Source organism: Sceloporus undulatus, chromosome 3 (genome assembly GCF_019175285.1).
Source record: "Sceloporus undulatus isolate JIND9_A2432 ecotype Alabama chromosome 3, SceUnd_v1.1, whole genome shotgun sequence".
Classification (NCBI taxonomy): Eukaryota; Metazoa; Chordata; class Lepidosauria; order Squamata; family Phrynosomatidae; genus Sceloporus; species Sceloporus undulatus.
Window position 1 is genome coordinate 56,788,549 of NC_056524.1, and position 25,120 is coordinate 56,813,668.

General features: G+C 38.0%; 1 protein-coding gene across 9 annotated transcripts in view; it reads right to left on the reverse strand.

Moving 5' to 3' along the window:
- Positions 1-3,986: 3,986 nt before the first annotated feature.
- Positions 3,987-25,120, reverse strand: part of LIPI (lipase I) — a 28,904-nt gene continuing 7,770 nt past the window's right edge. For 8 of the 9 annotated variants that reach the window (XM_042459904.1, XM_042459907.1, XM_042459906.1 and 5 more), the window contains 9 exons: positions 24,727-25,112; positions 20,393-20,501; positions 19,021-19,122; positions 17,643-17,732; positions 15,441-15,611; positions 12,575-12,670; positions 9,545-9,656; positions 8,355-8,528; positions 3,987-5,854 (listed from right to left, as the gene is read on the reverse strand). In XM_042459904.1, coding sequence (XP_042315838.1) covers positions 5,767-5,854; positions 8,355-8,528; positions 9,545-9,656; positions 12,575-12,670; positions 15,441-15,611; positions 17,643-17,732; positions 19,021-19,122; positions 20,393-20,501; positions 24,727-25,112 — 1,328 coding nt within the window. In that variant the 3' untranslated portion in view covers positions 3,987-5,766. The remainder of the gene's footprint in view (positions 5,855-8,354; positions 8,529-9,544; positions 9,657-12,574; positions 12,671-15,440; positions 15,612-17,642; positions 17,733-19,020; positions 19,123-20,392; positions 20,502-24,726; positions 25,113-25,120) is intronic. The other variant, XM_042459913.1, reaches the window with a different exon arrangement.

Consider the following 25,120-nt stretch of genomic DNA (forward strand, 5'->3'; position numbering starts at 1 on the left):
CACAGAACTCTGGTCTTATCATTGTTTTTCAATCACTCCTTAATCCTGACTCAGTTCTTGGTCTTTTTGGAAGTAGTAATTCTGGGCTATATTTTGTGGTAAAAAATAAGAACACTTAAAAATACATGAAGAAGTGGCATTCATGAATTTGACACAGCCTGCACCTACTCTCTCAAATCCATAATGTGACACAATTATGCAGATACATATATTCTATATTATACCCAAAGTCTTTTCAAAGCCACTCAGCAATGAGAGCAGATCTCTTACCACCTCTCCATGATACTCTTTACTCTCTTATAGCTACATCAAATCCTAGACTGTTTGAGACTGTTGTTTAGATCAGAAGTGAGGATAGTGATATCATAAATTTAGTTGCAATAATTTTGTCATATGTGTCCTTTTCTACTTTTTTCAGTTTAATAAAAGACAAAAATAAACAGTGCTAAAACCTTCCCAATCTGCCTAGCATATGGATGAAGAACAAGTTTAAGTACTTGACTACAAATAAGTGCTAATGAGGTCTCTGACATTGCTGCAATGAGCTAGCTCCCAATTCAATGATTCAGCTTTTGCTCCTGGGATATATTTTCTTCAGATGAACCAACACCTTCCATTACTGTTAAAACAGAATTCAGCTTCAACAACAACAACAAAATTAATTAGGAATTTAGGCAGCTGCCAAGTTGTAGACAGAATTAAGGTTTTGCTCTTGAGATATGAAAGATGGAGTTTCAGTCAGGGTGCTGGGGTAGCTTCCCAGAATTTGTCACACTTCCATTTGGCTCTTCTCCTAGCTTATGCATTTTCGGTTTTCCAGTGCTCCTGCTTCAGAAGAGATAATAAAGACAAACCTTCCCTCATTTAAAACCAACACCACAAGTCAGTGGGATGAGGGATATGTACAACATTGCCAAAAACAGAATGGCAAGTTGCCCATAAGAATCCTGTTGCCACAGCAACACTCAAATATAGAAATATGCTACCCACATAATCCTTGCTAGCTAGTACAGGATGCCACAGAAGGAAAAGGAGCATATGCAAATCTTGTCAGGAAACCTCCAAAAGTTGCAAATTCTGCATGCCAGAACTTAGCATTCCTTGGCATTAGACAATTCATATCCTTCTCCAGAGCATGCTTATCAACAAAGACCTGCTAAACTTACATCAGTGGATCATTTATCAAAATCTTCTGCTTTTTCCTGTTCTGATTTTTCCATCTCCATATATTATTCCAAATATTTCTCTGACACCCCCCGCAGTTGCTGATGTTTAGCTGACATGGGGCTTGCCAGAAAACAACTACTCTTGCATCAACACTTCTGTGTTTTAGACAGTTTTGCCTATTTTTCTTCTTCCCCATCTATTAAATGTGTAATCAAGCTGAGCAATCTAATTTCTCTGCCCTTTGTCTTGGAACGACACTAGAATATCTGGGACCAGCAGAGTTCTAGTAGCATTTTTCTGGTGTTGGTGGCCTGGATGACCCCATCACAGGTTTCTTTTATGACATAACAAAATGCAATTGCTAGATGGGCTATCTAAAGACTGTAAAGCTACAATCCTTTACATAGCTGACCTTAGAAGTATATTTGGGGGCAATTTGGTAGGCAGAGAAATAAAGCAAGGAATCATGAGCCTGCCTACATGTTTATAGATAGCAGCTCCCAGCATTCCTCATTATATGGTATGCTGGCCAGGGCTGCTGGGAACTGTAGTTGAATAACATCAGGAGGCCCATAGGATGACCACTCCTGAAACAAAGGAATAAGAATAGCTTGCATGGCAAGAACAAAGTAACCAGACATCCTCCTTTTCCACTACATGTTACACATTAAGAGCCCTGGTGGTGCAGTTGTTAAATGCCTGTACTGCAGACACTCACTCACAAACCACAAGGTTGTGAGTTCAATTCCAGCGTGGGGTTCAGGTACCACTCAGCCTTTTGTCTTTCCATAGCTTGCTAAAATGAGTACCCAGCTTGTTGGGGGACAATTAGTTTACACATTGTAAACCACTTAGGGAGCGCTTAAATGCACTGATAAGCAGCATAGAAATGTATTTGCTATTGCAATATTTCAAACTTCTGTCCAGGAGAAATTCCAAAATGCCTTCCTTTTTGAGCATGACTAAGAAGCATGAATCTATATTAGAGCTTTTAACTTTCATTTTGGAATGTCCTATACTTTTCTTGCATGTCCTACATTTTTCTCATTTTGCAGTTATGATATCTAGTCATCCTGGAGAAGAAATAAACATTGATGTTCCTGCTTCTGAACTACCACTGATGTCCTCTTTTGCATCTAGCTACTCTATTAGAAGCTAGCATTGTACAACAAATCTGATTTCAAATGCAGTGGAACATTCTTTTTAAAGCAAATGGACCAGACTACAAGTTCAGCTCTGTTTGCAATGCAAAGCAGATATCAACTTTCTGTCATAGGCCCATTTTGTAACATAAGTACCATAACTCCAGTGGATATTAAGGGCCCACTTACTTTGAAGAGCTAAGAAATGGACAGCCAACTTTGGGCAAATGGAAGGCCCCAAATTATTACTCCTTTGCAGAAATAGAAATAAATTTTTCATGCCAAAATAGTCAATAAAACCCAAGCTTTTGCCAGATGCTACTGGCTATTTCATATCATTTCCAGGCACTTTCACACTACCTCATTCTTTTAGGACTTAAAAGGCCTTCTTTGAAACTAGGAAGTAATCAGATTTCCTGTTTTGAGAGAGGCTTTTAAAATGCTCCCAGACATGCTTTAATTGCCAACATCAGTTCTGGAAGCTTGAGGAGGTGCTTTAACTATTTGAAGACAAAGCCATTTTTTAAAACCACAAAATTTGGGGTGTGTGGAGACCCTTGAGTGCCACTTGTAAAGACTACTGAGATTATGTATGAAACACAGTGGGCCCTTAATATCCGCTGGAGTTTGGTTCTAGGATCCCCATGGATATCAAAATTCATGGATGCTCAAGTCCTTTTTCAATATAATGGCAGAGTAAAACGGTTTTCTTTACATAAAATGGCAAAATCAAAGTTTGCTTTTTTGAATTGGTATATATTTTTGATATTTTCAATAGATGCTTGAATCTGTGGATAAAAAAAATCCATGGACATGGAGGGCTGACTGCACTACATTTATATATTTGAACAGCCTTTAGCACTTTAGCATAAACTCAATAAACTGAAAGATTTTGTTTTATTGATAGAATTGTATGATTTATAATAATATTTGTGAATTAATTTTGAACTTAATGATGTTTTGGCTTTCTGAATTAAGCTGTACGATTGAATTCTGAGAAATTTGTTGTTTTCAACACCAAAAGCTAATGCACAGTGGTTCCCAAACATTCTCAGGCTACCACCTCTTTTCCTCTTTGGTGGTAACCCTAGTATCCATCCCCCATGTTTATTTCTTGATAATAGGTCTACTGTTCTACTGCAGATTGAAAACCACCAATCTTGGTTGCTACTCACTTTGCACCTGATCACCTACAGAGCAGCAACCAAGCTGCTGGCTGAGCAAAGACCAAGAAATATCTCATCCATGCTAGCCTTGTGGCAAAGACCAGCATGAGCAAGAGGCTTCGCAGTTGCTATTTGACCAACTGCTCAGTTGCTGCTCCCCCCTTCACTGGGGTAAAGAACAATAGCTCCTTCCACATTTTAAGCTTCCCCCTTCACTGTTTTAATGACTTTTCTCTTTCCCTGATCCTGACTCAGGGAGAAGCATTGAGCTCACCCATCTGCTACTTGGACTATTACAAGTGGGAGGGAAAAACAAACACAATGGCTTACATGTGAAAGGGCAGACACAACTTGAGGCCCTATGCTATCTGATTTAACTCTCAAATTGCCAATAATTGTGATGTGGCTCATGTGGAAACATACACATACAAAATAGACCCAGGTAACTGCTTCTTGCTTACAAGAGAAATGCTTTCTGCACTGCTTTGTAATAAAACAACATGGCCATTCCTTTCAATAAACAAATATTTATTAAATGCATATAAAAATAATATTTACAGGCCAAAATGACAGTGGTAATAATGGCAAACAAGGTCATACCACTAAGCATAACCTGTAAGAAAATATGTTCTGCTGAATTTCATAGACACATTTTTGAATCAACATTTCTTGGGTCAGGGTTGATAAAAGAACATAACATCGAACGTAAGAAGAGCCATATGGAAGATTAGAGCAAAGGCTTTGTTCATTCAGTAATAACTAGATGTCCACAGTAGGATGGTAAGTGCAACTGTGCCGTCTTATATTCACTAGCAAGTGATATACAGAGGCACTCTGCACCTGGTACTGGAAGGAATGTACATTGATCATGACTAATCACTGCTCAATAACCTTATCAGTTTGTCCAATTCCTCTTTAAAACTCTCCAAATTGACAGCCATCATAACATCTTGCAGTAACAAGTTCCTTGTTTTAACAATGCACTGTGTAAGAAGCACTTATCTTCATCTGCCTTGATACTCGCCATTCAGTTTGTGACTGACCCTGAGTTCTAGGATTATGACAGAAAGAGAATACCATCTTCCCATCCACTTTCTCCAGGAGCATAACTTGGTATACCTCCTCCTATTGTTCCTTTTTCTAAGCAAAATGTGTAAGATTTGTTTGGCATCAATGGGTGTCAAATGCATGAAGTGGCTGTTCAGAAAACACGATCTAGTCCTGCTACATAGTCACTAATGTGCATATCAGTTATGTTCCCCAACTGATGCATGGTTGGCCAGGGGACATAACTTGCAGGTGTGTCAGCCTCTATGGGGTGGGAATAGTCTACATGTCCTGGATAGTTATCAAATGACAAATGTCTGAATGAAGTTATAGATTTTTCTTTCTTACCCAGTTAAAGAAACATTTGTTTGATGCAACACTTACTACCAACTTCATTCAATAACCTTATTTAGGCTTCACCCACACTGCAGAAATAATCCCGTTTGGCACCACTTTAATTACTATGGCTCAAAGCTATGGAATTCTGCATTTGGTAGTTTGTTATGCCACCAGAGCACTCTGTCAGAGAAAGCTAAATATAAAAAACGACAAATCTCAGAATCCCATAGCATTGAGCCATGGAAGTTAAAAATTGTGTCAACTTGGATTATTTCTGTTCTATACTTTTCAAAAGGATGGCACAAATTAGCTTAGTCATGTTGAAGTGTTCACCTGAAAACACAGAATTAAAACTGGGAGCAGGCATATCAGTAGATATTTAACCCCAGCCCCACATATCCCTGAGAAATCAGAAGTTAGTTAGTTCTTAGTGCATTGAGCACAAGCAAATGAAGAGGGCTTGGTAATCACATTTGGTCCTGTGCATGCTTAGTCACACCTGAAAAGGACTTTTGCCTCCTGAGTTACTGACCATTCAAATTCACATTAAACAGAGCTACATATTTCCAAAGGTACTGAGGAAAAATTCAAGTTTTTATGAGTTCTGATCCTACATATAGAGATCAAACTGTCATTATGGTTAAATTCAATGGAACTACTTGCAAGACTGAAAAGTCTATAAAAAGATGATTCACAGCATTGATACACTTCTTGCTAATCAGAAACTGATTATGGATATGATATGTATCTTAACATGCTGGATATAGCTGAATTTCTTGCAGAAGTTCATTCTGTGATCCTCAAAGAGAGAAATAATTTTTTGCAACTTTAGCGTTTCTCAAGAGAGCCAGGTTAACTTAATGCCATTTCTGTCTGAAAATTTATCCTTAAAAGAAGTTACTGTTTCACTCAATGATGTCATGGCATGGAATAGGTTTAAAGGTTGTTTCGATATTTTCAAGCAATGTGAAATCATATCTACATAGCTGAATCCTGCACAGAAAAAAAGGAGGTAAGGTACTTGAAAGAAATCCAACATCTGCTACAGACAGACAGTATCATACATGAATTGATCCATAAATTGTTAAGATCATGAGTATTCTCTTAAATCAGGCATGAGTAATTTTTGGTGGGTGTGTGGATTCATATGGGCTCACCCATATGGGCTCTTTGTCAGTGAAGGACAAGGAAACGTTTGTTTTTTTATACATGAATCTTCAACATTCTGATTTAAAGGTGAAAAATAAAATATCAGCCCCTATCTTAACTGACAGGGCAAATCCAGTTTCATAGTGCACCTGCAGTGAGTCACTAAAGTGGCTGTGAGGCATCACGTGACTGTCCACTCCTGTCTTAAGGACACCAAGGATATGTCAGGTCCACAAGATTTGTTGGCAGTAGCTCTTCCCCACAGTTGAAATTCTTTACTTCATTTATTCTTTTGCCTTATCCTTGGTCAGGAAGTCAGTTAAAATTATGTTACACTATTTCCAAGAATTTCACACACTCACCAAAGCACATATCTGGATGTCTTCTAGAACTGACAGAAAAAAACTAAAGGTACTAATTGACAAGACAGTCAAAAAATAGTAAATATATAATATGCAGCATAACATGGTAACTTGGAATAAGGTACAGTACAGTATATCAGAGAAGGACAAAAAATTATACAGTTACTAATTCTGGGTAATGTAGAGGCGGTAAAATATTTTCAAATTAGGAAACTTGTTAACATTTGTTTTGGATCAGTTTATAAATGTGTATTTGTTCCAATCTATGGAAAATTGTTAGCTATTTAGTTGCTTATGTTTCCTTCTCTGATAAACTCTGTTCAAATTATAAGTATATATTGTTGTGTGTCTTCAAGACATTTCGGACCTATGGCAATCCTAAGGTGACTCTATCATGTGGTTTTCTCGACAAGATTTTTCGGAGGAAATTTGCAATCCTCTGAAGCTTAGAGTGTATGACTTGCCTAAGCTCACCCAGTGGGTTTCCATGGCTGAGTGAGGATTTGAACCCTGATCTCCCGGGCCATAGTCCAACAACTAAGCCACTACACTACATTAGATCTGAGTATATATTATATACTGCATATAAGATGTTTACTAATTTCCCAAATTTGTTAAGTTGGACAGGACATTCACACTAACATCTGATCCTTTTTATTTGGCACTATTATTTTTTAAGATTAATTTAACTGAAGAGAAAAAAAGAGAGAGAATAATTTAAAGTTTGCCCTCAGCATAACTAGCTATGATAACTATAATTTCTAAGAACATTTGCTTTATATGAATCATCAGACAAACTGGGTTGTGAACTGGCACAACTGGTAGGATCAGGGAAAAGGCTTTTTAACACCAAAATTTAAACCTAAAGAAGATTCAGGACAATACTAAATTTCTAAATTATTTGGCCTTATAATGAAGATTTCATTGTATATATGTTAATTATTAATTCTAACTGTTTATTGTTAACAACAGTTTGTTATTTTATATTTTCTGATTTTAAGTTTCATTTACTAGGATATATATTACCCAAAAGGCAATTTATAAATCTTCTAAATAAAATACAAAATTTATTAAGAGTGAAATTCTTCAAAAACAAAAACAACAAAAAATATTTCCCCAACTCCTTGTCTCTCAGCCATCCATCTCTAAGGAAGGAATCTCACAGGGCATAAAATGTATACACCTTTAGTATATAAGCATCCTGATCATGAAGCCAGGGTTGAACTCTCTGTCATTTTCCCTTGGATTTTGAAAATCTCAGTTCCATATTCTTATAGAACTGGCTTATTCTCAGCCTTGACCTTGATCTCCATTTGCTAAAGAGTATTTTCCATCATTCACAATTGGCTAAAAACACACAGAAAAGGCTTGTTCATTTCACACAGAAAAAAAAACCATTTTATCACCTAGGTCCTAGAGTCTTTTTCCCCCCAATATGATTTTGCATTTAATCATGGTGGTGGTCAGATTGTATTCATTCTTGCTCCTGGTTTCCTTTTTAATATTGTTACCATGCTATACATTACGCTACACATTTATGCAATTTTTGAGCATTACATTTTGAGCATTACATTCTCATGCCTATGCATTTTCTTATCTATTTTTGTTCTAATTTAATTAACATTTATCGCTCAGTTAAGTACTGTTGTTTTTATGTATCTCTCTGTATTTGTATAATTACAGTAATTATAAATAACTACAGAAGCTATGTGTTCACATCAATTCCACATGTTTTACCAAACTGTAAGATGCAATTATGTGATTACAGGTTATGATAGTGCAATAAAGAACGCTAGGCAATGTGATAATTCAATTGTCATTTCAGTTTAACCTTCTGAATTGTAAATAAGGCAGATATACATAAAATATGAGCAAAATAAACAATATAAAGGATAACATATCTGGAGATATGTGATGATCACATTCTATCCATATGAAGCATATGTGAGAACTCATCACTTCTGCTGCAATATTCTACTTACCTTTCAGAATTTGAAAGAGACTTTAATCTCATTTCTAGGACCCTAAGCTTGTACTTTGGGCCAACTGTATTGCTGGTTGAGTATGTCAAGGCAATTTTTGATATATTGTCAAAATCTGGGTAGAATCCAGCAAGTATCTTGGCTTGTTTATATTGGTGAAATGCAGCTGCATCACTAAAGGGAAATCAAGATGCAATGTTACATTGGTACCAACATATCCTGATATACTCAGGATGGTCACAATAGAATTGCTGGCTAGTCTGTGAGAGGAAAGCTAGCCCAAGACACTTGCTCCACTTGCTGCCTGAAGTGGTGCAGCAAATTGTGGCCTTTGCTCACCCAAAGCCAGCCAAATTCTTTTGGTACACAACAGAAAATCCCATAAGCACATTTGATCCACCCTGTATCTCTAATATATACTTTGAGCAACACTTAAGGGAACTACTGATAGCCTGGGGAAGACTGAGAGATGAGATTATAGCTATCTTTAAATATCTGAAGGGATTGTACAAGATGAAGTATGCTTGTTTCCTGCTGCTTCCCAGGGTAGGATCCAAACTAATGGATTAAAAATACATGAAAGGAAAGTCTAAGTGAGAATTAGATATAACTTTCTGACACTAAACATTGTTCAATAATGAAACAGACTACCTGATAAAGTAGTAAACTTTCCTTCACTGGAGCATTTTAAACAGAATTTGGTGACCATACTATTATGGCTGCTTTAGTTTGCTTAGATTCATGAATTGGCAGGAGTGGGACTAGATAGCCATTGGGCTTATTGCCAAAACTTCTTGTTGTGTACCTTCAAGTCATTTCTGACCTAAGGGTTTTCTTGGCAAGATTTGTTCAGAAGTTTACCTTTGCTTTCCTCTGAGGCTGAGAATGTGTCTTGCTCAAGGTCACTGAGTGGCTGAGCAGAGATTTGAATCCCAGTCTCCAGAGTCATAGTACAGCACTTAAACCATTATACCATGATGGCTCTCAACACTATGATGCTATAATTCAATTTGCATGGATCTACATTTTTATGTGTTTCCCTATATTTATATGCAACTTGCCACTCCAAACCAAATGTCACTTACCAGAAATAAGTATCCTTGCTCTTTATGGACATTATTTTCTAGCAAGAAAATAGCTCGAAGTTATCCTCATATGAATTTAATTTCAAATCAAATAATAAAACGTACCTATTAATTTTGGATTCTGTTGTGTTTCCCGCATTATCTGTTATTTTGATTTTTATGAAACCTTCCCTACTGATTTTGTTCCAGATAATAATATCCACAAAGTAATGATACACTGTGGGAGAGGGAGAAAGAAAGAAAAACTATAACAATTTTTCTAACATAGTCATACTCAAATGATACTCATTAGAACACACAAGTCTGAATTTTACAGGTAGTCCCCACTAGAGTAGACCCACTGAACCACTGTGATTCACACTAGTGTAGACCCATCATTCAACAGTTAATTAGTGGACCTACTTTAGCTGGGACTAAGTATCATTCAGGACATACTCAGCAGTCCTTCTCCTAATGACAAAAGTCCAAGGATTCTTCTTGAGAGTACAGACCCGTGATTTCTTTGTAAATGTGTAAACAAAACAGGAATTAAAACTATTTTAGGCTGCTTCAGGTTAATCCTAACTTAAGAGTTTCCTGCTTTCTAAAGGTTTCTACCTCTCCAGATCTGATAATTTGATAAACTAACTGCCTCTAGATATCTGCTTCTCAGGATAGGATCCAAACCAATGAATTAAAATTACATGAAAAGAAATTCTAAGTAAGAATTAGAAATAATTTTCTGACACTAAACACTATTCAACAGTGAAACAGTAAACTAGACTTCCAGCAAATTCTAATTACTGTCATACCGCAAAGGCTTCAGATAATGTCCAAACTATAAAGAAATATTTAAATTTCTGTGCTCTATCCTGATAGTCCCTCACATTACCAAAGGGGAAATGCACATAGTGATAGACCTGTTAATTTTGACTGAAATAGCACAATTTTATGTTTGTAGCATAATACTAATACTGCATTATAGAATCATAGAATCGTAGAGTTGGAAGAGACCACAAGGGGCATCCAGTCCAACCCCTTGCCATACAGGAACTCTCAATCAAAGCATCCCCGACAGATGGCCATCCAGCCTCTGCTTAAAGACCTCCAAAGAAGGAGACTCCACCACACTCCGAGGTAATGTGTTTCACTGTCAAACAGCCCTTACTGTCAGGAAGTTCCTCCTAATGTTGAGATGGAATCTCTTTTGCTGTAGCTTGCATCCATTGCTCCAGCTCCTGTTCTCTGGATCAGCAGAAAACAAACTTGCTCCCTCCTCAATATGACATCCCCTCAAATGTTTAAACAAGGCTATCATATCACCTCTTAACCTTCTTTTCTCCAGGCTAAACATCCCCAGCTCCCTAAGTCGTTCCTCATAGGGCATGGTTTTCAGACCCTTCACCATTTTAGTTGCCCTCCTTTGGACACGCGCCAGTTTCTCAATGTCCTTTTTGAATTGTAGTGCCCAGAACTGGACGCAATATTTCAGGTGGGGCCTGACCAAAGCAGAATATAGTGGCACTATTACTTCTCTTGATCTAGACACTATACTTTTATTGATGCAGCCTAAAATTGCATTGGCCTTTTTAGCTGCCGCATCACACTGTTGACTCATGTTCAATTTGTGGTCTACTTGGACTCCTAGATCCCTTTCACACATAGTCTCGTTCAGCCAGGTGTCGCCCATCCTATATCTGTGCATTTCATTTTTCCGCCCTAAGTGCTGAATTTCATTTTGTTAGCTTTGGCCCAGCTTTCTAGTCTATTCAGGTCATTTTGAATTTTGATCCTGTCCTCTGGAGTATTAACTATTCCTCCTAATTTGGTGTCTTGGTGTCATCTGCAAATTTGATGAGTATGCCCCCAATTCTTTCATCCAAGTCATTGATAAAGATGTTGAATAACACTGGTCCCAGGACAGAGCCCTGTGGGACCCCACTGGTCACTTCTCTCCAGGATGAAAAGGAGCCATTGTTGAGTACCCTTTGGCTTCGGCCAGTCAACCAATTACAAATCCATGTAACAGTTACCTTGTCTAGTCCGCATTTTACAAGCTTGTTTGCAATAATGTCATGGGGAACCTTGTCAAAGGCCTTACTGAAATCAAGATATACTATATCCACAGCATTCCCTTCATCTACAAAGCTGGTAATTTTATCAAAGAAAGATATCAGATTTGTCTGGCATTACATTTTTCTCTGAAACCCATGTTGACTTTTTGTGGTTATGGCATTGCTTTCTAGATGTTCACAGACTCTCTGTTTAATTATCTGCTCCAGAATCTTTCCTGGTACTGATGTCAGACTAACTGGACGAATGTAAACCCATATCTGTAATTTTACAGCCTTTCAATTTTTGACATTATGTGAGATGATATTAAAAGTTAGTTATTACCCATAGTATAAACCAACTTTTAATACAGTTTACTTTCCTCCAATGAGCTTATGGCCATATGCATGGCTTTCCCTCCTTTCCATTTTATCCTCACAATAACTCTGTGAGGTAATTTAGGCTGCAAGAGGAAGACTGACCTAAAGTCACTCATAATTTTGTGACTAAACAAAATTTTGGATCTCCTATGTCCAAATCCACATTTCTCAAAACTAGTTGTCTTGAAGAGTCTTTAAATACATGTAACCTTTGGTTTGGTGGACAGGCAGAACCAGCAATCCTACCATCATCTCTTGCTTTCCATTCCATGTACACAGGAACAGATGAGAAAATGCACATATTCATTTATCAGAAATGAAAATTCTTTTAAAAAAACACTGAAATACACCTCAAGGCATCAGACCTGTAATGCACGGTTTTAAATCCTTAGCTAACTTGCACATCTTTCATTACACTTCTCTTCTTAAGATTAATCTTTTCCCCATGATTCAGTGCAAATCCAGCTCTTTCTTCTTATCATATCAGCTCATTTCTCATATTTTACCAAGTTGTACAGATAATTTCCCATTTCTAACATTCTCCCCCTCCAGGATATTTCCAGTACGATGGAATTTCATAAATGGCAAAGCAACAAAGAAATATATCTAATCAAGAATGTGCCCAAGGTTATCTAGAAAGCAAAAAAGTGTTTTGTTTTGTTTTCATTATGCTAGTAGATAATATAAGTTGGGACAAGCATGAGAAGAATGGTTAATCACTTACTACAGAATGGGTCTTTGTCAGAAGTGTCAAAGTATGCTGTTGTCACAGGAGGGTTCTTTTCAATTAAACGCTCCTTCCATTTATCAGCATAATAACCTGCAATTTAAATTGGAATGTGTTCAACAAAAAATTAACAAAGGCAATATTTTTTAAAGCTTAAAGATAGGTTTTTATTTTACACTGTTCTGGGAAATCAAAACTGGCATCAAGTTGCAAGAACATGGACTCAACTTATGCAAGCTAAGTTCTATACAAGCAAAATTGTCTTATAGACAATAATACCAAAGAGGAAATTAGATGAAGCTAATATGTGTGTGATTCAAAATGAAGGAGTAGATATCCACACATTTCATGCAAGCAGTGGTGGGATATAAGCTGAAAACCCCACACTCACTCCTTGCTTTTCTTTCTCCAGCAAGTACAAACATTTTTTATTCTGTCAGGCTTTTAGACAATGACTGTTATGAGCTTTTAATAATGTGGTAGGCTGTTTTTGTTAACTTTTTATATGGCCTTTAAGTAAATTTAAATGGATTAATTATATAAATTGCTTAATTGTTTTTTTAAAGTAATGTTTATATTATTTTACTGATGCTTTGTATAATATTTAATCTGTCCTGTAAACTATAAACTGCCTTGGCAGCTGCTTTTAGGAAAAAGTGGGATATACATGTGTGAAGACAGCAGGCAGATTAGTACCTTAGCACTAGCCAATGTGAGCCAAGCAAGAAAGAGGTGGGGGCTGCTCCCAGAATGAGTATATAAGAGGGAGAAGTCGGTTTGAAAGTGGTTGATGTTTAGTGTGCCCTGAGGGGTGAAGAGCCATTGAGGCTAGGTTAGGCTGATGTTAGGGACAATTAGAAATGGTTTTATGCACCCAAGAAAGGGATGAAGAGTGTCCTTAATTATATCGTTGTAGAGTCCTGCAGGAGACATAGTGTTTGGTGACTACTGGAGTCACAGGTAACTAAAAGGGTTATAAGATACAAAAGTTTAATGAAGGTTCTGTGAGAACTTAGTCCATAAGGGAACATATATAAAGATATAAAGAAATAATTACAGTGTGCCCGCATTATACACGGCTTTGAGCATATGTGCAAAGCTGCGCAGGAGTGTGCGGGGTGCAAGGGGCGGCATGTCCCATTCAGATGAATGGGGGGTGTGACGCCACACCGCCATGCATGAGTTCCATTCACTTGAATGGGGCTTGAGCATGCGCAGTATTTGGCTTATGTGGGGGTCCAGAACAGATCCCCGCGTAAGCCAAAGGCGCACTGTACAAAGACAAGCTAAAAAAACTGTTAACTGTGTAACTAATAAAGTATTTATACACTGTATCCATTGTGAACATCATCCACTAAAAGAGATACTGTATTCAATCTGACTTGCAAATAAATTTGTTACTTTGTTTCAACAAGCAACTGTCTGAAGTGATTTCAGAAACACATTAAAAATATTATCAACATTTAGAAAAGTCTTTTAGGTTTGAGACACATTAGATAATGTGTGTGTGGCTGCCAAAGAATAGTTGGTGCCAACTGAAACCCAGAGGGCTGACATCTAAAGAGAGTTATAGTGCAGGAGACACTTAAGAGGGTCCCAGGTTTGAGTCTCGCAGTAAAGAATAGGTGGCATAGTGGCCATCACCTTCACATAATTGATGGCAGAGGTGGGATAAAAAAGACCCATTGGGCTGCCAGCTGAGTAAAGAACTTGGGTGGGTGAGTCTCATCTTGACATAATTGGTGGCAGCAGTGTGATTAAAAAAAAGACCCATTGTCCCATGCTGTCACTCTCACAACATGTAAGCAGCAACAACTGGGTTTCTATTTCAAAGTTATGTATAAATGCACAAGAATATGTGTCATAATTCTCTGCAATAGCATAATCATAACAATAAGCCTGAGGGCAGGGAACCGTCTAATTAAAAATAATAATTGTAAGCCGCTCTGATAGCCTTTAGGGCTGAAGGGCAGGGTATAAATACCATAAATAATAATAATAATAATAATAATAATAATAATAAGTAAGGTAGCTCTTTAATCAGGTTGAAGAGAGTATTCTAGAATGCAAATTGGGGGATGCACTCTACTGTACCTTATCTCCTCTTGCAGCTTCTAAGCATAGGCCAAAAGCTCTAAGAGAAAATAATGATCCATTTAAGGAGAGAGCTTTCACTACTTTAGGTCCTCTAGTCTCAAGATATGGAGCTATCTTCCAGAATAACTCCACTTTGCAACAAGGCATGGTATTTGGAAACCAATGGTAGAGGTTGTTTGGCATTTGCAGTGTCATATCAGGTAGTACTTCCGGGATCAATATAGCCAAATAAGCCAAATAACATGATCATCAAGGCAAAGTTACTTTTTCAAGTTAATGTGCTTGATCTGTGACATCAGATCTTTGTTACTGTATCCCTAAGCTTACTTGTTATACAATAAACATCTCATTTACACCTGAAAAGTATTATTGTCATCTTCCTTCCTGTGTCAAAAAGACTGCATGTTAATGATCCACAGTTGGCAGTAAATGCTTCCTCTCATCATTCCAGGGAATGTGAAGCATGTATCAAGGAGTAGAATAAAACATTGTCTGAGTGGAAGTCCATTAAATTCAGTGGAAGTCATCCCCCCTCCCCCTTTTCTCCTTTCTCTGAAGCACTCTGAAAATCATTTCCAGAGGTCTCTGAATCTTCCATAACTGATTTTAAGGACGCATGAAAGCTGCAAGGAGGAGAAAAAATAACCCCTGATTATTCTGTTGACACAGGCAGTTCTGCTATTGGAAGAACATTACTGGATTCAATCTATGAGACTATCCATAACATTCTGTCCATAACACTTGCAAAGTAATGCATCATTCTTACCAAGAACTGGGCATGGAAGTGGATGAAAAGCTTCACAGCTCACACATTTTCCATTCCTATAATCTACATATGAATCGCAAGGGTATGCAGTTACATTACAGTTGTCTTCCAAAGATGACATATACAAAAAAACAGATCTTTGATGATCGCACTTGAAATAATGAGCTATTCCTGAAAGTAGGCAAAGAAAAACAAAACAATCCAATTACTTTCAACAATAATATTAATAGAATATATGTCAATCATGTTTCAACTTGGTCACATATGTTTATGCAAATGTATGCAATTTCTTTGATTTTTGGGTTAATATTAGGTTAATATACAGGAGCCCTGGTGGCGCAGTGGTTAAATGCCTGTACTGCAGCCATTCACCCAAAACCACAAGGTTGCGAGTTCAAGACCAGCTAAAGGGCCCAAGCTCGACTCAGGCTTGCGTCCTTCCGAGATCGCTAAAATGAGTACCCAGACTGTTGGGGGCAAATTAGCTTACTTGCTAATTAGCTTACTTGCTGTTCACCGCTATGATCTTTGGAATAGCGGTATATAAATAAAACAAATTATTATTATTATTAATATTAGCTTTTCATCTAAGCACACATAAAAAATTATAAACGAATATGGTAATAGATGTAGGGGCAAACACTGTAGCATATGTACTAAATACTGCTACTATGTTTCAAGGTGCCAAGCCACTTCCAATTTTAGAAATTGGCCTGATAAATTATTCTGTGGGTCATTTTTGTTTACCTACATACAGTTCTTTCACAGACTCCTATTAGGGAAGAAGGTCTGTACACCCCTTTTGTTTCCAGGCAGGTTAGAAGCTGGGACTTTATATATGCTTGCACCTCTGTACACACAGTCCCAGCAATCCTCTTTCATGACTAGGAAGGAGTACAGGGCCTTTGTTCCCTTTCCCAGCAAGCCTGACATAGGTAGCTCTTTCATTAGTGTCAGTGATGTAATTAGTGGGAAATTAGTAGCGGGAAAGGATGTTAAGAATGTTCAAACATTTTCTCCTCCTTGTTGTGAAAAGATATCAAAAAATGTCAAGGTAGCCTATTCAAAGAGGAGTCAATGATGAAAGGGCCTTTCCCCCTTTGTGAGTATGAGAAGACTAGCACATTCTTGCAGCAATAGAAGTAGAAATGTTTACGTGAAAAACATTACTTTGGGGGGCAGGACAAGAATCACATTTTGCATGGCAATGTAGTTTGTTTAATAATAATAATAATAATAATAATAATAATAATAATAATAATAATAATAATAATATGCAAAAAAAGGCACCCACCATTGAGAAATTCCCACAAATTAACACATTACTCTTTGGGCAGAAAACATTTGAGGTTTTCCATTTTCATGTGCAAGAAACAAATTTATATCTCTAGTGGGGACAGGGATAATGTCATGGAATGATGGTAGTTTGGGGCATGCATCTTCCATGACACAGATTGAGTATCCCTGATATACATTTGTAACATAGTAGGAAACTAACCTTGGAAACAGTGACAGAAGTGCAACAACACTTAGCAGTGAAGAGTAAAGAATCACTCAGAGAAGGAATTAGTAATAGAGTTAAATAGTCTGTATACAGTAATTCAAAATGCCCTCCCTTCTTGTTTACCTATCCTGACTCCACTATGATCAAACTGATACTCTTAAGGATGTTTTCTACCTCACCTTCTCATGTCACTCTCATCAATGTACTACAACAAAGCTTCCTTAGTTTCATTAATTTATTCATCTGCACAATGGTTAGGTAACTTCGGAGCTGTGCAGACCGACCCTCAGGGGCAGCCTGCAGCTGTCTCCAGCTGCACTGGATAGGGATTTTGGCAACGGCATGCCATTGCCATGGCCCCGATATGGCCTTTCCAGGGTGCAAAAAGGAGCCGCAAAAAACAAGTCCTTTTTGCACCCTGGAAAGGGTGGGATAGCTGCGACAGCATGGCTTTAAGTAACTCCTTTGATGCTTTGTCGTGTAAACGCAGCACCAGATGAGTGCCATGACGCCATGTGAAGTGGTGCATGGCATAACACTGCCATGGGGTGGAGTCAGGATGTGCGTCGTATAGACACCACACCCCAACTCCACCCCCAGGCCGGCCTTAATGACCAGTCTGCATAGGCTGTGTATCTGTATCTCTGAAACTGTAACTGGCTCCAGCCTTAGTCTTCATCTAGTAGGAATTAGCTTACCACCAAGTATTGTTTTTGGACATCCAGGTTGATCTGTTCCTCCATTTGGATAGAAATCAATGTTTCCCAAAGGTTTCCTGTAGCCCAAAGCTAAGAAAAATGCAACACGCAGTAAAGAAAAATAGAGAAAGAATGTTAGAGTAAATGCTAACAAATACATGAAAAAATTGCCTTACAGAAAATGTAAGAACACAGTGTTCCCCCCCCCCCTTGCTCAGGAATCAGCATCTTCGGGGACAGGGGATTTTGTATCTCTGGGACTTCCTTGGGTGAGAGCAATTGTGCAGGCATAGAGGGGGCAATTTTCCATCACTCAACACTCCTCCAGGTTGCAACTGCTTTGTGTGTACCAAATTCACTTGTTTCATTTCAAATTCTCCTTTAAAATGGTAAGTGAAAAGAGCCAAACATCAAATGGCAGCCTTTCACCTTTCTGGTAGGGAAACAGGAGGCAAATACTTTAGTTGAGAGGGGGCATGGGTTCTGAAAAGGTTTGCAGGTTGGGGAGAATTTGTTTGCATGCTTTTAGCAGGTTTGGGTGTGATTTACTGGTAATTTTGCCTAATTTTTAAAACGAATATGCGAGGTTCAGGTGGGGATGGGAGGCTTCAGGGACCCATAAATGTGGGGTCCAGTGCAGCATGTGATCTACAGTCTGCACCTTCTCCTCCCTGGGCTACAGAGATTATTCCAGGCTATATGGTTTTGAAAAAATGTTATTATTTTAATAAACAATGCAAGTGGACCCTTGCTATGATGTCCTTTCAGCACCAGGTAAACCCCTTTTTATTTGTTTAGGCTTTCTAAATACTGGGTTTTATATCATTTTAGGTAGTAATTCTATCTACACCTATCAGTGAATAAGTTACACACACTCCATAAGATTTAATTTTGAACAAACATGTAGAAGATTGCACTGGTAATTCTGGAGAATAAGACCCAAGCCCTCCGGAGCTGATTTTGAGGGTTTACAAAGGGGGAACAAAGGGGAACTAACCCTCTCTTGATTTTGATGACAGAAGGAGTTCTGTCTGCAGAGTGACACCCCTAAATCTACCCTTGTCCTTGAATAAACTCTAAAGTACTGATCACTCAAGCTGGATTTACAATTGTGGGAGGGGGGGTTGGTGTTGGTTTGTTTTTTTGGTTTTTTTAGTTTGGCGCAAGAGCTGCTGCTCAAAGACATAAAAATAAACTGGTCATGTTCATTCACAACAAACCATATCTGTCATCAGTCTGAGTACATTTTAAGTAACTATTAATTTATCATATTGGCAAATTCAAGTTTTCAGATCTTCAAAATTAAATAAAAATTGTTCTAAAATATAATTCTCAAAATTCAACATGATAATTAACATCGATATCAAAATAAAATTACCATCAATATCAGTATGAATAACATCAACAAACTGTGCATCACTGTAATCCAATCTTTCATGGGGCAACTTTCCAGTAAATGATGGTCCTGCTGGATCAAGACCTGGCACACACACACACAAAAAGAACATAGGACAGAACTAGGTAATTAAAAATGCTGATTAGAAGCATACACTCCAGGATAAAGTACATAGACAGGAAAGCTTTCTATTTAAAAAAAGTTTAATTACTACATACAATATAAAAGTTAGTCATAGAACACATTCCCTTTTTAGATAAATTCAACACCTTTTTAGTTTCCTCATCAGTCTTCTTCTAACACCATAACCATAGCATTAACAGTCTAAGACATACTTTCACTTGATCCTTGTTAAGGACTATGAGGAAAAAATGTTAGCAATTTACCATAGAAAATCTTTGCTCCTTTCCTAAACAAAAGACACGATGCATGTTAGGGAACCAAGCAAGTATTCCCTTCCCAGGTGAATAAACGGTGTCTGAAGTGATTATGAGCATTATGTGGCAGATGGACCACTGACTGCAATAGAAATTACTTTCTCAGAAGATGTATAGTTTATTGCTTTTAAAGTAATGAAATGACATTTTACTTTCTCTGAATTCCAGCAACAGCATTTAGCACTAGAAGGCTGAGCTCATTTCCTCTTACCATTTTTGCACACACAACCACACACTACTGAAAAAAATAGTAATTTGGGGACCCAAGAGAACTGCCATTCTTAGAAATTTCCGGGGAGCTTTCCTAAAGCAAGGTACAGCTACTGTTATTACTGTGGTTGGGAGTGTTTTCTAGGCAGCACTTTTGGAAAAAGTGCGTTAAAACCCACCATATTTTGGAGGGCACATGCCACAGTGGGCAAAATTGTCACCCAGACATGTGAAAGTTGTCCACCTTGCTCTAATCATTCCCATTTTACAGAACTGGTGCCTGGGCAACCTCAAAACTAGCTAAGTGCTAGCTTGTGCTGTTTTTCTATCCCACCTAAATGCCTTTTTCTAATGCACTGCTGACCAAGACCCTGGCTAAGGAAATTATGAGACAGGGAGTCATATCAGGCAGTGTGAAGCAGCAGGTGTTGAGCATGTGCTTTTACTGCTTTGCTTTTGTGACATATGTTGCTAGTGACAAAGTAACACAGCAGCACTATTTTGAGTAGGCAATAAATGAACACTTGTGGAACCAGTGCAGAAGTGAAGAGTTGGAAGACACAGTTATGAGGGGATTGAGGTGTGCCCTGTGCCTCCTCAGGCTTGTCTGCTTAAGTTATATGGAGTATACCGCTCTGTTCTCTGTATCTACCAATCCAATCAACTTCTATTTATGGAATGAGGTTAGGGGTGGCATTTGTTCTTACCTGTAATTCTCCCAATTTTGCCATTGTATGCCTTTCCAACAAATCCTGCTACATGAGCACCAAGGCTTACTCCAATCATATAAATAGAGTCGAGAGATGCTCCATTTTCCTGTCAGTAAATATTCATGGGTAGAATCAGAGCTTGGAACATTATTTTTAAAATGCTAAAGTATTTTTATCTTTCCAAAGTAATTTGGTATCGGTATTACATACTAATTAATTACAGCCAGCCCTCCATATCCATGGATTCAACCACCCACTGCTTGAAAATATTAAACAAAAACAAAAACAAAGAGCAAACCTAGATTTTTCAATTTTACTACACTATTGTATATAATGGGACTTGAGCATCCATGGATTCTGATATCCACAGGGGGAGGGGGGGGGGTCCTGGACAAAATCCCTAGTGGATACCAAGGACCCACTGTAACTGAAAATAACTTAAATACAAAAATGCCCCCACAAACATTTTAAAAGTAACAGGTAAATGTCACTTGTTGTACTAAAAAATGGTGTTGCCAATCTTTTAAAATCACTTTTTAAAAATAACAATGTTAGCAACAACTAAAAGTAAAGTGTTACATGATGTCATTACTGGCCATAGCTCCTTCTAATCTCTGGGAACATTACTATAGACATGAGTATAATAGGTGTGTATTTAGTTAAACAGTGTTTTAATCAGGATTTATTCTTTCTAAAATGGAATTGTTTCAATTTTATAAATCCAAAGACTTTTCAAAATTAAAAGAGACCCTGATCCATTTGTTTAATAACTTCAAAAAGGAAGTTGTTAGTTACACAGAATAAGGCTTGTGGGCCACTGTGGCCTGCAGCTCTTATAATCCTTTGCCAATGTCCATGTGCTTAGGGCTAAAAACATATATAAGGCTAACTTTCCTAAGATATATACATGTTATTGGCATGTACATCTATGCATGTACACTGGATATACTGTACATATATATCTAATTGTTGTTGTTGTTGTTGTTGTTATTTTACTAATGGGCAAACTCCCCTTGGCTTGGTTCTGACATGGCTTAATAGTTACGAGCTTTCATAATTTTTCAGCAGTGACTAGAATGGGGATTTGCTTGTTTCCTTGAGCTCTCCCACATGGCCTGAGCTGAAGAAGACTGGGAGGAGGGCACTGCTGATTTGTTATATGGCACAGAGCTCTTAAGACATATATTGCAGGCAATGATGTACTTCTGCAAATACAGTACTAATGTTAAACATGTAATGGGAGGCTATTATATATTGAGTCCCAGCTTATGTATTGATGATAGGTATGTAGAATAAGCTATCTTGTGCCTAGTAATAAGAACATTTACTTATAACAACCATTACACCAAAGGACAGAACATCAAACATACACAATCAGAGACTAAGGTCCAAAACACACTGCAAACTAATCAAGTTTGAGACCATTTTAACTGTCCTGGCTCAATGCTAGGGAATTCTGGAAACTAGTTTGGTGAGACATTTAGCCTTTTCTGTCAGAGAACTCTGGTGCCACAATAAACTACAAAAAGATCCTTCATTGCATGTTGTGAAAGGTGATCCAGGTTCAAAACACACTGCAGAAATAATTCAGTTTCAGACAGCTTTAACTGCTGTGGCTCAGTGCTAGGGAATCCTGGGAACTGTAATTTATTGTGGCACCAGAGCTATCTGACAGAGAAGGCTAAATGTCTCACAAAACTACAATTTCCAGGATTCCCTAGCACTGAGCCTGGGCAGTTAAAGCAGTCTGCAACTAGATTATTTCTGCAGTGTGCTTTGGACCAAAGACAGTAAAACAAAACAGACAGTCTCACAGATGCAGAGCCAGATATTAAAAGGCTTGCAACTTTGACAGAGCTGTGCACATCGATGGAACAGAGAATAATCCTTTGCCTTTAGATCTTAAATTCCTAGATCTTGCATACTGAGTTGCTAGCTGAGTTGCCAGGTATTGGGGGAGATTAGTGTACAAAGCCCTAAATACCAAAACCAAATGTTTGAAACAGGCCTTGACCTGAACTGGTAACCAGTGAAGGGATCTAGGGAGGGGGAAAAACATGTGAATATTTAGGAAGATTTACAATCCAGATGGCACTGAATTAAGGCTCAAGGGAGAAGAGAGCAAGAAGGCAAACCTACCAGTATGCTATTACAGTACAATAATCCAGAAGTGACATAACCAAAACTTGGACAAGCAAATGGGTAGTCTCAATGGTCAAGAACCTACAGCTTCTATGGATATTCAAAAGGTGGAAATTACAAGTCTTTGCTGTCGCCCCAATAAAGGGGTGCAGGGACAAATGTAATTCACTAGGATTCTGAGGTTAATGGCAACCGAAATGGGAATCACTGAGCAATCCTGCAAACACAATGAGGGGCAGAGGGACTATTGGATGGTCAGGCTGAAACACCAAGATCCCATTCCCCCCCCCCCAATATTCTGCTTAAGACATCCACAAAAAACAAACAAACATGTGACAAGCAGTCCATCACGGACTTCCACATACAGGTATCAATTCATTAAAATTTTTGGAAAATTTGTGTGTCATCTGTATAAATGTGATACTGAAAACTCAAATCTGAAATTTAAAAAATCCAAGAGGAAGGGTATAGAATGAAAAAGAAGAGGTCCCAAAATTTATCCTTGTGGTACTCCTAGAGTTACAGAAAACATTTTAAAAGTAAATCCCCAAAATGAAACAGAGGAGGAACAGTCAAATGAAGAAGATTTAACCCAGGACAAAGTGTTCCCTGTCATTCTCAATGATGCCAACTATAATAGCAAAATCTAAAAGTGTCGAAGGCTGCTGAGACATCCAACAGAATCAGCATAGATGTTTGATGCTGAGCCTTAGCTACTAAAATATCATTCATACATAAGCCAAAGCCATTTAAGCAGAGTGACCTGTACAAAATTCTGACTGAATTAGGTCAAGATTATTGTGTAGTCGGATAAGGAATCAATAGGAAAAGTGCAGCTCTCTACAAAATTTTGGAAAGAAATAGAAGAGACATGGAATGATAACTGGTACAAAGGGAAGGATCTGGAGAACGTTCCTTTAACAAAGGAAGCAAGACAGCATGTTTAAAACAGCCCAGAATACCCTTAAAATGTATTGACTGGTCACTCTGGCTAAAATTATCCTGCACTACTTCATTCTTCAAGGAGTCTAACAGAAGTCTTTCTCTGCCACAGCTTGATACCAGAGCTTGCGTCTAGAATTTTTGTGTGTACAAAGAATGCACTCTACCAATGAACTACAGTACTATCAGATCTGATCTTTTTCTTGCCACTGAAAACCCACTCACATGGGGCTATAAAGAGAGCAGATACTTCATTTTAAGTTTTGTTTGTTAATTGCTTCAAACTATCTAGCTATTTACATATAGACTATATATATATAGAGAGAGAGAGAGATTGTGTGTGTGTGTGTGTGTGTGTGTGTGCGTGTGTGTGTATATATATATATATATATATATATATATATATAATGCAACCACCACATGATGTATCTTGTAGTTCTTAGGGACTTTCCTTTTCCTATGCTGAAAAAAGAGGTCATTTTTGCTAATCTGTGCTGGCCTTAATAAATTTTACATTATGGCTGGAACTGCACTGCAGAAATAATCCAGTCTGAGACCACTTTAACTGCCCTGGCTCAGTGCTAGGGAATCCTAGGAACTGTAGTTTGCCGTGGCACTAGAGCTCTCTGACAGAGAAGGCTAAATGTCTCACAAAACTGCAGTTCCCAGAACTGCACGGCACTGAGCCATGGCAATTAAAGTGGTGTTAAACTGGATTATTTCTGCAGTGTAGATGCAGCCTACATTATAAACATGAAAATCACACATGTCCATCTTTTACTAAGTATACATAATTAGTGAAGTTATGTTTGGCCATGACTTTCCAGCCTTTGTACACTACAAAGATATCTAACAAGATACAACTGTGCATGTGTCCCAGTCCTGCATTTGGGTTTACACATTTTTTTCTCCACGATTCAAAAGTATAAGATGCGAACAATGGCAGGTCATGCACTGTATTATCCTTCAGGTGGTGTACATCTCCCAAGACATAAGCAAGATGATTTCATGACTAGAAGATAATACATTGGGTTAGATGGCATAATAAAAATGCAGCTTCCACCTGCTTTGGACCATAGCAAAAAGGACCCACGATAATCCGGCTCCTGGAAGTGCCAGTTGGTCTCATCTTTAGAGTGGGCCAAGGGGTCGGTGGGGTTTGGACCCACTTCTGGCCAGAGCGGACTCAGGCCACTCTTTCACACGCATCTGCTTGAGCACATAGTAATGTATATTATGGCCCTTACCCGCATTTGGTCAATCATATTCTTCAAGATATCTACCAATTTCTTGGCATTTGAAACAGCGCTAGGATAATTCATTGTTGTGGCACCCCGATTCCAATCCACTATTATGATGTTGACATTTTCTCTTTCAAGCAGTAGATCTTTAATTTTGTCAATCCACACTGGTGGAGCTCCTGTGGGTCTGTAGCCATGGATAATAATTATCGTTTTCTTGGTCACATTTAGATGTATAGATGCTGTTAGATTGTAGTCATCACGGTCACTGAAACTCTCAGCACAGTTTGGATTTCTCCTTGTATACAGAAGTATTTGCACTTTCAGATTTGTACCAATCAACGCATTACCTATATTTAAATCAGTAAATTTAGGACATTCTTGTTCTACATCTGAAATG